Source organism: Bos indicus x Bos taurus, chromosome 1, assembly GCF_003369695.1.
Source record: "Bos indicus x Bos taurus breed Angus x Brahman F1 hybrid chromosome 1, Bos_hybrid_MaternalHap_v2.0, whole genome shotgun sequence".
NCBI classification, from domain to species: Eukaryota; Metazoa; Chordata; class Mammalia; order Artiodactyla; family Bovidae; genus Bos; species Bos indicus x Bos taurus.
Window position 1 is genome coordinate 145,972,713 of NC_040076.1, and position 14,663 is coordinate 145,987,375.

A 14,663-nucleotide genomic window follows, 5' to 3' on the forward strand; every position below is an offset into this window, starting at 1 on the left:
CTGGTGTAGCCAAAACTATGCTTAGTTGTCAGATGATTGTTACCCTGTGTTGTGAATCAGGTGGAAGCTTTTCATAAAACCATCAACGGCATATATATTGTTTTCATTTTACAACCAGCTCTTTTTTTCACAAGAGTTTGTAGAAATACGGTTTTTATTGGTGACACGGTACCATGCAGCTGGAAAGAATCACTCTGTGATCAGCAACACTGCACAGGTGCTTCCATCCATCTGATGATGCTCTCCTCACGTCAGACAAGCAGCAGAGCCCGGGAAGCAAGTCAGAAATCTGCAGGGACATTCCCAGAGCAGTGGCGAGAGTGGGTGGTGGCATCTTTCTCCCCTGAAGACGGATGTGTGAAGAGGCTGTGAGGTGGGGGTGTTCCTCCTGAAAGCTTCCTGATCACTTTTATCTCTGTTCTACTTTTGGCAAATTACCTAATGTGTGTTTACTTTTGGGGTGTTGGTCTTTTTTGTGTTAATTTCTTAAGAAGACATTAACCTCTTGAAGTGAGTTCTTCCCCCTCAACAACATGAAAAGTCTTAGGAGACGTGTGTAGCTGTCCCCCATTAATCAGCCCATCTCCACAGGCTGTAGATGTGCTTGGACCGGAACCCACATACAGGGGTCGGCAGGATTTCCAGCAATTGTGTGGGGCAGGGATGTGACTGGGGTACAGTTGGGGAGGGGCAGACAGACCATGCACACTGTCCCTGGGCCCCGACCAGTCGTTTCCCCATGATCGAACGGCATAGATCAGGAAGAGGGGTGTTGTCCTGGGCCGCAGCTTTTTGTGGCATTCCTGAGCATGGTTCCGTGCCCATGATGTGGCACCTACATGTCCTCTGTGCTCGCTGGACAGCTGCAGGGGACCCGCAGCACCCCTGTGGGAAGCCTGGCCCCCGGGAAGTGCCATCAGCACATCCATGGTGTCCGTCTTGGCGTTGAGGTACATTTTCCCACCCGGGTTGTGACTTGTGGGTCAGGAGGAGCCACGGTAGGTTCTGCAGCTGACACAGGAGCTGCTTTTGGGGCTTCACAGAGTTGGCTGTGCATGGTCAGGGCTGTCCACAGAGAACCACATCTCTTTTTGGGACAGTATTGAAGGGTTTGGTGTTAGTTTTGCTGTAAATGCCACTTTTAGAATCATACACAAACAAGATGTAAGGTGTTTGTAGACTGATCCTGTATCCTCTTCAGAAAGAAAGTGAAGTCACTCAGTCATGTCTGACTCTCTGCGACCCAGTGGACTGTAGCCTACCAGGCTCCTCTGTCCATGGGATTTTCCAAGCAAGAGTACTGGAGTGGGTTGCCATTTCCTTCTGTAGGAGATCTTCCAAACTCAGGGATTGAACCCACGTCTCCTGCATGGTAGCCAGACGCTTTATCGTCTGAGCCACCAGTGAAGTCCTCTTAACTTTGCTGCTTTTGAAGCTGAAACTCCAATACTTTGGCCACCTGATGTGAAGAGCTGACTCATTTGAAAAGACCCTGATGCTGGGAAAGAATGAAGGCAGGAGGAGAAGGGGACAACAGAGGATGAGATGGTTGGATGGCATCACTGATTCAATGGACATGGGTTTGGGTGGACTCCGGGAGTTGGTGATGAACAGGAGGCCTGGCACGCTGTGGTTCATGGGGTGGCAAAGAGTTGGACACGATTGAGTGAACTGAACTTTGCTGAAATCACTAAATGGATCTGGTGGTAGTTTGTAGACTCCCTGGGATGCGGATGTACATTGTGAGGTCTGCACGTGAAGGAGGCTCATCACCTTCTTTCAGCGGGATACTCTTTTTTCCTTCCTCACCAGCTTTAATGCCAGATCCCCATGGGTGAGGACGGCAGTCCCTGGGGGCTGTCTGTCCTTCACCTGTCGGTGTGCTGCAAGCTGGGCATCTCTGGGTGCTTCAGGGTGAGGTGCTCCCTTCCAGCCCCATGTTGTTGGGGGCATTTTACATGGAGGGGTGTTGGGTTTTGTTGAGTTCCCTTTCTGCACCCACAGAGGTGGTCACGTGTTGACTTGTTGGCTGAACCAGCCTTGCACTTGGTGGTTTTAGTTTGTTTCTCTGGATCGGACTGCTGAAGATACGCTGCATAATTGGCATCTTTTAGTATCTGTCTCATTCACGTTGTAGCATGGCTTAGGCTTTCCCTCCCTTGTGGGCTTTCCTGTCCTCCACATTCTGCTTCTTCATCACCACTGATGTGGAGGTGCTCCCCTACTTTGAGCTGCTGTGAACATGCTATACAAATCTCTCTTTGGAGATACACCCACAAGTGGGATTGCAGGACCGTGTGGTAAATACATGTTTAATATTTTGAAGAACCACCATACTATTTTCCATGGTGGGAATGTAAAATGGTGCTGCCTCTGATAGTGGGAATAGTTCCATTTCTCGCCATCCTTGTCCTCGCCAACACTTGTTAGGTTGTGGCGTTGAGTTTTTGGTTTGATAGTCATCATCCAAATGGGTGGGAGGTGGTATTTCATTGTGGCTTTGATTTGCATTTCTCGTGATGGTGAGCATCTTTTTCTACGCTTGTTCAAGAACTTGCCTGCCTTTTAATTGAGTTGTATGTGGTTTTGTTGTTGAATGTAGAAGGAACTATTATAGCTGGACACTTAAGGCCTTATCAGCTAGATGACTTGAAAATGTTCTGATTCCCTAGGTTGCCTTTTTCACTCTATTGATTGTGTTCTTTGGGGGCACAGACTCTTCACAATATGAACTGAAAGACATTTAGGTTAGAGCAGTGCTTTTTCTGCAAACTTAAGTGCATTCAGCTGGCTGAACAGTCTGGCAGCTGGCCAGCACCAACTGGACTGGGCTGGGCTGGGCTGGGCTGCAACACAGTTACAAACCATAGAACACAGGTGTGGGGATGTGCACTCACCACAACAGCATCAGGTGCAGTCCCCTCAGACACTCGTGGGGAAGCAGCAACTACAGGAAGTGGTGGTATCTGTCTTTGGGGCATGGTGCCATGGAAGCCCCTCAGAGGGTTCCTTGCCTCACACTCACCACCAGAACCACACTTCTGCCATACAGCAAGTGGCAGCCACTGCCTTGGTCAGTCATTCAGCACCATCTGCACCCCCTGTGGGCTATTTTATCAGTTACAAAAATTTTAGCCAGTTCCTGTCTTCAAGCTTCTTATAGTGTCCTGCCTGTCTTTTGTTCAGTCAAGTATCAATTGAGACTTAACCATAAAATCTGGAAAGAAGCTAAATGGCTAGAAGTAAACTGGGAGAGTGAAGAGAAGGCCCTTTGCCTGCACAAGAGTCGGAGCATCTGGTGAAGTGAGTGAGAACCCGAGGGTCGGGGTATGAAGCTACCACAGAGCCACAGGCCCCCAGGGGAGGGTGCATAGCAGGACCTGGGGGAGGGCACAGGCCACGAGACTGGTGAGGACAAGGCTGCCTGGGACACACACCACTGGGAAGGAGTTTGGTGGGACGCGCACTCACCACCTGGCTCGAGACAGCACTGCAGGTGCTACCCAGGTCCTAACGGGAGTCAGCGTATCTCTCCAAGAGGCTACTGTTTGGAAAGAAGAGATGAAACCTTAAAAGACTATTAAAGAACCTACTCAGGCTGGCAGTTGAAGGGGAGGCTTGCTTCAGGCTCCCCCTCCTCAAGTGACGGGGAAAAAGCAGGGCCCAGGGCGGGTGGCTCAGACGTGGGGCTCTGCTGCTGCTGCTGCTAAGTCGCTTCAGTCACGTCTGACTCTGTGCGACCCCATAGCTGGCAGTGCCTATTACTCCAAACAGCGTCCGAAGGCCGTTCATATGTAAAAGCTACATCCTGATGACTGAGGTTGAAGTTGGTCATTTATCCATGAATCTACACATTTCGTTGGCATCTTGAAAGACACTGAAACTGTTGAGAAGATGTCATCAGCTCTAAGTCGTCAGAAGCAGATGTCAATAACCATGCAAACTAACAGGATATAAACCATGTTTTTATTTTTAAAAAACTTCAGCATTATGGATGAATTCAACTTCCTTTAAAACCAGTCACTTTCCTGTTAATGACAAAACAACAGGCAAAAGAGCAGACACGTCACTCTTCAGAGAAGCTGTGCAGTTTACAGAATTTAGACAGACCCGCTCTCTTGTCAGCCAGTGAACAAAATAAAGTTGCTTTGGTAAATTCCATCAAGAAAAAAATATCTTTCCCCCAAAGCACACCAATAAATATTTATATTAAAATCCACAGAGTTATTTTAATCAGATACAACAGAAGAAAAATTCATTTTTACATTAATGTTTGTAGATAAGAAAAGTATTATTCACGTGCGTAATCCAACCCCACTCTGGCTTGCATTTGGTTGTGAGGAATGAGGGGTATGAGGGGCCGTTCTGCCAGCTGTGCATCACGTGTGTCCCCAAGGGGATCACAGGCACTTAGCATCATAGCACACTGGCACAGGCTCCCCGAGCTGGAGGCTGTCCCACCTGCCCCCCACCCCGAGCACTCTGCCCAGAACCTCAAACACAAGTCCCTTCCCTGCACCTCATCACAGGATTAGCCCAAGATGAGCCCGAAGCTCCTGCTTCAGACAGCTCATCTCAGTCACAGCAAGTGTCTCTAGGGAGAAGGACTCCAGTCAATGAGCTGAACTGTTTACCTGAGGAAACACGGTTTTCAACTCCGCTATTAACCACTTCAAGGTTCTAACACAAACAGGATTTTACCACCACTCACATGTCCCCCTTTCAAGGCTCGGTGAAGTACACTTGTCTATTAGAGAGAGAGGGACATGGGTGATTTTGACAGACGCTACACAGATGACAGACACAGATGGTTGGGTGACACGTGGATTGTGGCTAGACGGCTGGTAGTCAGATGACAGGGTGTACACAGACTGAGTGACCGAGAAATGGCAGGTGGCAGGCAGGCACTCTGTCACCCCCTTCACCCCTCGGAGTCCATGGAAATGCTAAATGGCACCCCTTGTGTGGAACAGCACAGAACTGCTCACTGAATACCTTGAAGATAGTGGCTCTCACAAGAGAGGAATGCACAGTGTAACTGGAGGTTTTTCTTTTTAACCAAAAACCCCTATATCTGTTCTGACCTCAGAGACACGTGGTCCTCCTGTGGGTTGGGTCTGTCTTGCTGAGGATACACGTGCTGTGTACCTGACCTGGGGCCCACCTGTCAAGGAGACGACAAGCAAGTTCAGAGACACAAGAGATGCTCAGTGACGCTCCCGAACCAGCCACAACACACAGCTTCTCGGGTCCAACAGTCTCATTTGAAAAAACAAAACCCTGGGTGTTACAGAAAAGAGGCACTTTCAGCATTTTACCTACAATTTCAACTCTTAACTAGCAAGTTAATATTTTCCAAACAAATTTAAGTGTCAAGTTATTAAAACTGATCCATGCTTTATAGCATTCTTTAGTCTGCAATCAAAATAAGAACAAACTTTAGAAGAAAAGAAACATCAGTATTTAAAAGTTCAGGAACCTCAAGATGGGAACACTGTCACCATCTCATATGCTTGTGGGAGGTGAAGCTGTGTTTGCAGACAGTGTATTTCTGGGGATCAGATAACAGCCTTCACTTCTCCAGCGTTTAATTTGCTTGCATATTTTACGGTTTAATACAAACAAAGAGCTAGCACAATGTGACGTGACCTTTGGAAGATTCACGTTACACCTGGATTGCAGGTTTCTGACAACAGAAAAGAAGTGTGTGGCCGCTACATTCTTGTGTCATAGGATACAGGTATGTGCTACATGCAGAGACAGGGATCAAGTCACAGAACACAGAACTGCAACTCAGGACACAGAAAGACAGTTTTGTGGCAAAAAGCAAATCCCCACTGCGGTGAACTTCCCATCTAAGGTCAGCAGCACACGGATGACAGGTGGACCCTGTGCGTGTCCACTGAGAAATCACAGGACGCCTGGAATTTCCTCACTTGGCTTTTGAAGAGGAAAGCCAAATGAAACCGCACAGAGCAGATCCTCTGTGATTTTCATCTGGGAAAGACCAAACGGGACACTATACTAATAAACACCACGACACCGCAGACTCTAGGAATGTGAGGGAGATGAGATACAAAGGTGCACGATCAGGCAGACTTTGGTGTGAGGACACGCGGGGGCTGGGCGGTCACTCAAGCTCCTCCCAGTCGTCCGTCAGGTGGCCTCTGCTCTGCCGGCGGATGCTGACCAGCTTCCCGGCCGACCTGAGGCTCCAGCGCGAGCTGCTCCCTGCGCCGGCCAGGCTGGTGTACTTGCTAGAGCCCCTGGTGTCCTCCTGCCAGCCCGGCCGAGACACACGGTCACTCACAGGGCCGCCTGAGTCTGCCGCCACGTCTTCAAGGGCAAGTTTCGGAGGTTCCCAACCTTCTATCTCATCTGGTTTCTTGGACTGTATGTTCTGTTTCAAAACCAAATTGTCCCAAAATCCAGACTTCTTCTCTGTCTTCAACTCTTCTTTTAATCGTAAGTTAGTGCTACAGGAGATGAAAGAGTTAAGTGTTGGTGATCAGTCATCTTAGGATGTCAAGTTGTGTTTATTTTATAAATAAACTCAAACAGATAGATGTGTAAAACCTGAATATTAATATGGAAAAATCAGTCAGTACACGTGATTAATAAAATTTGTGAATGCCATATTTAAGGTACCACCACTTGGCAAAACTCAAGCAATGTCAGCCTCAGGGAGAAGACAGAAAAGCAAACTGTCTCAAGGCACACAGAAGGCTGAGCCTGTCTCTGAAGATACGTGAGAAAAGAGGCCCCAGATCCCAGATTCAAAACAGAGATTATTCCCTGTACCAAGTCGGTTTGCCACAGGCTTATTCAGCTGCAGCCTCAGATGTTCAGAGCTCAGAGCACTGTGTGCCCTGAGGAAAATGCAGCCAACTGGAGTGGGTCCCCACAAACGACACAGCACCCTGGCCGCGAGTCCCCTGGCCTAGCTGCGGAGAGCATCCCCAGAACATAGGCCCAACCTTCCAAGTCTTGTTTAACTGGACTGAGGGGCAGAACACAGGCACAAGTTCAAGGCCCCCAGGAGATGCTGGCCTGTTAGCTGCTACCCAGACAGCCCAGAGGACTGACTTACACAGTCCTCAAGGAGAGGGTGGGGAGGTCACAATCACGTGGTCAGAGGAGGGGGAGGACTGGATGGCTCTGATGGGTCCTGAGTGCTGCCAAGGTGCCCTGTCCACGGAGGAGCAGCCTCTCTATGGTCAGATTCCCCAGGATTCACCTGCTGTTGGCAACACCATTTATATTTTCAGATTTAAATTTATATTTTCATCTTTAAGTACATTTTTTTGTTGGCCATGCCACACAGCTTGTGAGATGTTAGTTCACCCACCAGGGATCAAACCCAGGTCCACAGCAGTGAAAGCACCAAGTTTTAACCACTGGACTACCAGGGAATTCCCTAAATATATATTTTATAAATTCAAAATATTTAACTAGCAGCATTGTCAGCACGTAAGTATAGTTTACAGGCAATCTTTGCATTTTTAACTGGGTTTTTCCTTGATTCTCTAGAACAGCTGCCACCTGCCCACCTTAAACATGTGGCTACCATCTGCTTTAAGGCTTGTAAGTTCAGTTTACAGCTGGAAGTTCAAGAGCTGGTCTGAGAAGCTTTTAAAATTTTTTTCCATTTTTCTATAGTCTTTCAAAGTGCTTATACTTAGAACAACTCATTTCCTTCTCCTCACAAGGGAGGAAACCCCTCTTGTCCCCTCTCATGGCCCTGCCCTCTGTCTCTGGAATGCCTGCTCCCCTGACAGCGGCTACTCACGCTCTGGACTTGGGGGATTTTCGCCCTTCCAGCAGCTGCTGCTCGTCATCCTTGTTAAATAGAGAAGTCACTTCTTTCCAGCCTCGGAAAGTTGCTCCTGGAACCTAATGAAAGGTTAAGAGAAGATCAGACCTGACGCAGTGAATACACAGGTCCGAGTCGTGTCACCCAGTGGTCATGAAGCTGACACTTCAGCAGAGAAGCTGGCCCACACCGCCTTATCTGTGTGTCTGCACAGCAAGTTCTCCCATCAGCTGCAGGCAACCTCCATGCGGCTGAAGACAGTCACCCGCGTTTAGTAACTTCAGCCAAACGAGATCAGGTTGACGGGGCTCCCAACCGAGGGCGGAGGGGTACTGAGGGGTGGGGAGGCTGCACCACCACACATTTTGTAGATTCTTAGAAATGATTTTGTTACTTTTTCATTTCTGAAATCAGGATATAATTAACGCCTGGCACCTTAGATTCAAAGAAATACAGTAATAAGAAGGCAGGGATGGAGAAAAGGAAGTGCATCTGCAGGGCTGTCCTGTCAAGTGCCTTTTCCTGGAGTCACTCTGATGGCTCTGGAGCCTGAAATCACAAAACAGCAGGCAAATGTGACACCACCTAGTTCAGTCGCTCAGTCGTGTCCAACTTTTTGTGACCCCATGGAATGCAGCACACCAGGCCTCCCTGTCCATCACCAACTCCTGGAGTTCACTCAAACTCATGTCCATTGTGTTGGTGATGCCATCCAACCATCTCATCCTCTGTCATCCCCTTCTCTCTCCATACATGACCACAGGAAAAACCATAGCCTTGACTAGATGGGCCTTTGTTAGCAAAGTAATGTCTCTGCTTTTTAATATGCTGTCTTGCTTGGTCATAACTTTTTTTCCAAGGAGTAAACGTCTTTTAATTTCATGGCACCTAAGGGAGCTAATAAAACTTCAGTAACTGACCCTAAAGAAATGTGGTACCTATAAACTATCAGAGAATTCAAAATAACCTTATTGAAGTTTAGTGAACCACAACACAAAGGTAACTAAATGAAATTAGGAAAACAACACATGGAACAAATAGGAACCATAAAGAAAAAATCTTAGAACTGAAAACACCAAACAAAAATTTTAATAGGGTCAAATATAGACTTGACAGTGCAGAGAAACAAAGACATCTGAAAGTATCCAGTAAGAGAAAAAGAAAAAACAAAAAGAATGACAGAGAATGAAGAAAGTCAAAGGGACTTGTGGAACACAATCGGTACAGAATAAAAGAGAAAGGGACAGAAAGTATACTTAAAACAATAAGGACTGAAAATGTCTCAAACCTGGGGGGAGATATGGATATCCAGATCCATGAGACCAAAGGACCCCAGATAAGTTGAACCCACGTAGATCGGCACCAAGACACATAATTAAATTGTTCAAAAAGAAAGAATTTTGAAAGTAGTGAAAGAGACTACTTACATACAAAGGAACCCTTCACCCCAATATGGAGAGATTTCTCAAGAGAAACTTGTCAGGCCAGGAGAGGATGAGATGATATAGTCAAAAGATATTTTAACTACTAAGCATTTTCTTAATTTACTTACTGAATTATAATTACCATAGGATATGGAGAAGGAAATGGCAACCCACTCCAGTATTCTTGCTTGGAGAATCCCATTGACAGAGGAGCCTGGCAGGCTACAGTCCACGGGGTTGCAAAGAGTCGGACATGACTGAGCGACTTTACACTCACACTCATTATAACAAAAGAAAAAAAAACCTATCAACCAAGATTTCTATATCAGCAAAACTGTTCTTCAGAAATGAGGGAAGATAAAGACTCTCCCAAACAAACAAAAGTGAAGGGAGTTTGTCAGCACTAGACCTGCCTAACAAAAAAATGCTTAAAGGAGTTCTGTGAGTGAAAATAAACACAAAGCCAGAGTAAAACTCACTAGGACAGGTAAATTTATACTCAAGAGTAATACAGTAATGGTGGTACATAAATCACTTATAATTCTAATTTAAAAGTAGAAAAAAAGTACTAAAAATAATTCCAACTACAGTAATCTGTCCTTGGATACACAAAAATATATGTAAACTGTAATGGGTTAAAAGACCCAACTATAAGCTTCCTACAAAGAGTCTCACTTTAGCTTTAAAGACACACATAGCCTGAGTGAATGGATGTAAAACTAACTTCAAGCAAATGGTGAACCAAAAACAGTAGGGATAGCTATACTTATGTAACACAAAACAGACTTTACAAATGGTGAAGAGGGACAAAGGTCACTATATAATGATAAAGGGGTCAGTTCTATCAAGAAGATCCAGTTATTAAATATTTATGCACCCAATACTGGAACACGTAAATGTATAAAGCAGAAATTAACAGAATTCCCTGGTGGTCCAGTGGTTAGGACTTAGCCTTCTCACTGCTGAGGGCCTGGGTTTGATCCCTCGTTGGGGAACTAAGATCCCACAAACTGCATGGTGCAGCCAAAACTGCTGCTGCTGTGCTAAGTCGCTTCAGTCATGTCTGACTCTGTGTGACCCCATAGACGGCCGCCCACCAGGCTCCCCCATCCCTGGGATTCTCCAGGCAAGAACACTGGAGTGGGTTGCCATTTCCTTCTCCAATGCATGAAAGTGAAAAGTGAAAGTGAAGTCGCTCAGTCGTGTCCGACTCTCAGCGACACCACGGACTGCAGCCCACCAGCCTCCTCCGTCCGTGGGATTTTCCAGGCAAGAGTACTGAAGTGGGGTGCCATTGCCTTCTCAACTACTGCTAACAGCTAAAAAGAGAAACTGCAGTACAATAATAATAGCTAGCGAATTTAATACCACACTCTCAACAATGGATAGAGATCAGACAGAATCAATATGGAAACAGTCTGAACAACATTACAGATGAAATGAACCTCACAAACACATATAGAATATTCTATAATGTGACTGCAAAATACACATTCATTTAAGCACACATGGAACCTTTTCTATGATAGACCATATATTAGGCCACAAAACAAGTCTGAGCAAACTTAGGAGACTGTAAGCGTAGTATCTTTTTTGACTGCAACATATACCATCAGAGGAGGAAAAGTGGAAACTGCATGCAAACTAAACAATACTCTCCTGAACAACATCAAAGAGGAAACAAAACTGTATCTTGAGACAGACAAAAAAATACAACATACTAAAACTTACAGGATGCAACTAAAGCAGTTCTAAGAAAGAAGTTCACAAGACAAAATAACAATCCTGAATAACATAACTCTATGCCTTAAGCGTGAGAAAAAGAACAAACTGAGCACAAAGTAAAATGGAGTGACAAAGAGGAGAAACAGAGACACGAAAATGACAGAAGAGTTATAAAACTAAGAGTTGGTTCTTTGAAAACGAAAACAAAATTGACAAACCTTTAGCTAGACTCACCAAGGAAAACAAAGAACCAACTTAAAATTCTAAATGAAAGAAACATTACAATTGATACCATGTAAAATAAGGATCATTAGAAGTTACTGTGAGATTACAATTGATATCACCCTGCTCCCCAGATGGGGGCTCTGCATTCATCCGGCTGACCCTTTTAATCTGTTAGGATGACACTCAGCAGTAAACTCTACAGAAACTCCTTAGACTAAGTAGAGAAACAGCTAAGGCTTCACGTGGCTTGCTCTGAAAACTACATACTGTACAATGGTCTGCTGTGGACCTGCTCCTCAGTGGGAATGCACAGATCAAAGTGACTCACCAGCAGAGCACAAGAAGACATGCAGTTGTTGTAGAGTGTGTGATGCTACAAATGCATTTGCTAATAGTAACAAATACATGTTAGTAGTCCTAAAATGTGAAAAATGTTCCTGATCAACCACCAATTAAACTTTGAGTTCTTGGTTTGTTTGGTCACTTGTGCAACAATGTTTGTATCTTTTCAATACCCAAATCAGTTGGCAGTCAACTCAATTATTCATGCTAATAGAAGAGAAGAGAGAGGTTCCTGATTCAAAGCCAAGTGCATCTGTGTGCCAAAAGCATTGAGCAGGAAAATGCACTGTGGAATCCCGAGGGGGTGACCCGAAGTCTGTCAGCTGAGGCCTCTTTAGGCAGGCAGAAGGGGCTTTGGGGACTAACCCAAGCCCACCAGCTAGACCCCAACGTGCTACCAGCTGTCCGTGCATATCTGGGGACTCACACACTCACTTTTTGTACATGTGACATCTGTGTACATGTGTGCATATTGACACGTCCTGTGTTTATACATTATATGCACACAAGACCTCTAGAGGGAGGAGCAAGAGCTGTCAACTGGAGAACTGGGTGGCAGGCAGAGATGAGACTCACCACATCCCCTTCAGTCCATTTTCAGTCTTAGATCATGTGTCCCTGCTGGAAGGAGCAGGAAACAGGGCATCCTGGAGTGGTGGACTGGCCACGGGAGGAGGTGGCCCCAGGAAACTAAACGACAGATGGTGGGCAGAAAGAGCATGAGGTGTTGCCAGGCAGATACTGAGTTTTCTGGGAGGAGGAGAACAGGGAAAGCCACCAGATAGAAACTGGTGCAGGACAGAGCTCAGACACTCAAGATATAAATGCAGTTAAGAGGAGTTTTGTGAGGAAAATCAATAAAAGGCAGATGCGCAGTGGGCACAAGAAGCAGCGCCCAGTTCAGAACAAAGCTCCCCTCAGCCACTGGAGGACACTGCCCGCCTGGACACTGCAGAGAGGGACATGTCCAGCAATGCAGCCTCAGATGTCGGCAGATGTCAGCCTCTGACCCACAACAGAGGCCTTGACAAGTGGCGTTTTCCAGGGGCTGAGGGCAGGTAAGTGCGTACCCAGAAATCTAACTAGTCCAATAAAACACACCTCCCCCTGCGCCCTGGGAAACACCTCTCTGATGGAATGGAAAAGACTACTCTGAATAGCGCGCTCCTCTGAAACACAGTAGCAAAGAGCAAAGAGTCCACAGGCACAGGGCTCAGTCTCTAGGGAGACAGCTTTCCACAGGGTCCCACTGCAACATGAGACAGGCACTGAGCTTGCAAACCTGCTCGCAAGTATCTTGAGAAAGAGCTTCAACATTAACAGTGGTAACTTCTGAGAGCAGAATTCATGCTGGGGAGGGGAGAAATGGGTACTCTTCTTTTAATTATAAACTTCACAGTTCTTTCTGAATTTGAAAAACAAAAAGACAAGCTACTTTGCTAGGAAAGATTGTAATGTATAATGATAAAAATCTAATGTCTTCAATATAAAGAATTTTATAGAACAATTAAAAAAAAATCAAACGACCTAGTAGGAAAATGGGCAAAACAAAACAGAATCTTTTGACTTGGGAAGGCTCTCTGAGTATGTGGGAGAAGCCAGTCATGTGACTAGGTCTTCACCCCGGTGTCTCAGGAGGAGACCCTGTCAGGCGAGCCTTCTGGTTCTGGAGAAGGGTGGGCTCTGGGCCTGAAAGGACTTGGATCTTCTGTCACAGACAGCATCCAGCAGCTCTGCACGCCCTGCTCACCAGGACACTGCTCGGTAACATGCCCTTTTTTCCATTGGTTTTCTTTCTCTTGTTTAGCTTTGGGGTGCAGTCAGAAAGTGTTATTAAGAGTCTTGAAGCTGGTAAAAAGTCCCCAGCAGATCTGTTTACCACATGAGGTGTGAACTGAGATCTCCAGGAGGCACAGGGTAGCGGGCACTGTCCCCAGAGAGGTGGGTGGGTCTCTGCACCCACTTGGGCACCACCACATTGTCAGCACCCAGCACCTCAGGGGGGAGAAGGCCATTGCTTGGCTGCCCCATCAGCACTCAGCCGCCTGCACGCCCGGTTCCCTGTGAGCATTCAGCCCTCTACACGCCTGGTTCCTCAGGAGCACTTGGCCGTCTACGCTCCCAGTCTCCCGCAAGCACTCGGCCCTCTATATTCCCAGTTCCCTGCAAGCACTGCCCGCCTACACTCTAGGTCCCCGACTTCTTTGTGCTTCACTGTCTCAGAAAGCGAACACAGAGATCTTGGTGCATTTAGAATCTAACACACCAGAAGCTATTCAGAGACAGTGATGAGACGTAAAACAAAACAACTTGTCCTCTGCTTTTGCACATTTGGGAACCAAACATAATACGTTCATTCAGAGTTTTAAACTGCATTTTCAATCATTTCATTTCTAAAAAACTTCCACTTTGTGTCCTTTTAAGAGCTATTTGAAAACCAACTGGCTAACTGTAGTGGTAATTAATTGTGGCAATTACTTATTCAGAGTAGGATTGCAGTGGGGAAAAGCAAATTTTTCCTTTCCACACCAAATTTTTTAACAAACTGTTTAGCCAAAATAAAAATTAACCCTAAATGATGACTTAATTTATGTAACTAGTATAAATTACAACCTTCACATAATCTTGTAGGCCTGATGAAAACAAACATCATTTATACATGTGACGTACTTATGGAACTGAAAATCAGAACCTCTACACACTGCCCACTACAACCTTCCTCGATACAAACTGTGCAGCAGGTCTGCCAAGTGTTGGAAAGGACCCATCCAGCAGGAGCGTTAACTGCCCATGTGAATGCACACTGGCCACGGAGTGCCTGACGGCTTTAATAACAGGTAAACTCTGGGGCCAGAGGGCCTGCCAAAGGGAGAAACGTTGGTCTTTGGCTCATCGAAGGCAATGGTCTAAATGGATGTCTCTCCCCAGAATTCCCCTGCTGGAATCCTAACCTGGGACATGATGGTATGTGGGGGTGAGGGGGATCAGGCCCTGCAGGTGGAGCCCTGCGATGGGATGGGATGCAGCCTGGCAGGAAGTGTCCTGCTGGTCTCACCATAGCCGTTTGAATCTCAGTCCCTGGTGTTATGTTACAGCAGCCCGATCCCATGAACACAAAGGTGCCACAAAGAAAC

General features: G+C 46.2%; 1 protein-coding gene across 1 annotated transcript in view; it reads right to left on the minus strand.

Annotated features, from left to right (window-relative positions):
* Window positions 1–3,944: 3,944 nt before the first annotated feature.
* The window catches only part of TDRP (testis development related protein), a 47,763-nt gene continuing 37,044 nt past the window's right edge, over window positions 3,945–14,663 (minus strand). Inside the window, exons 3-4 of the mRNA XM_027548550.1 lie at window positions 7,790–7,893; window positions 3,945–6,476 (exon numbers count right to left, since the gene is read on the minus strand). Of these exons, the coding sequence (XP_027404351.1) occupies window positions 6,131–6,476; window positions 7,790–7,893 (450 nt within the window). The 3' untranslated portion in view covers window positions 3,945–6,130. The remainder of the gene's footprint in view (window positions 6,477–7,789; window positions 7,894–14,663) is intronic.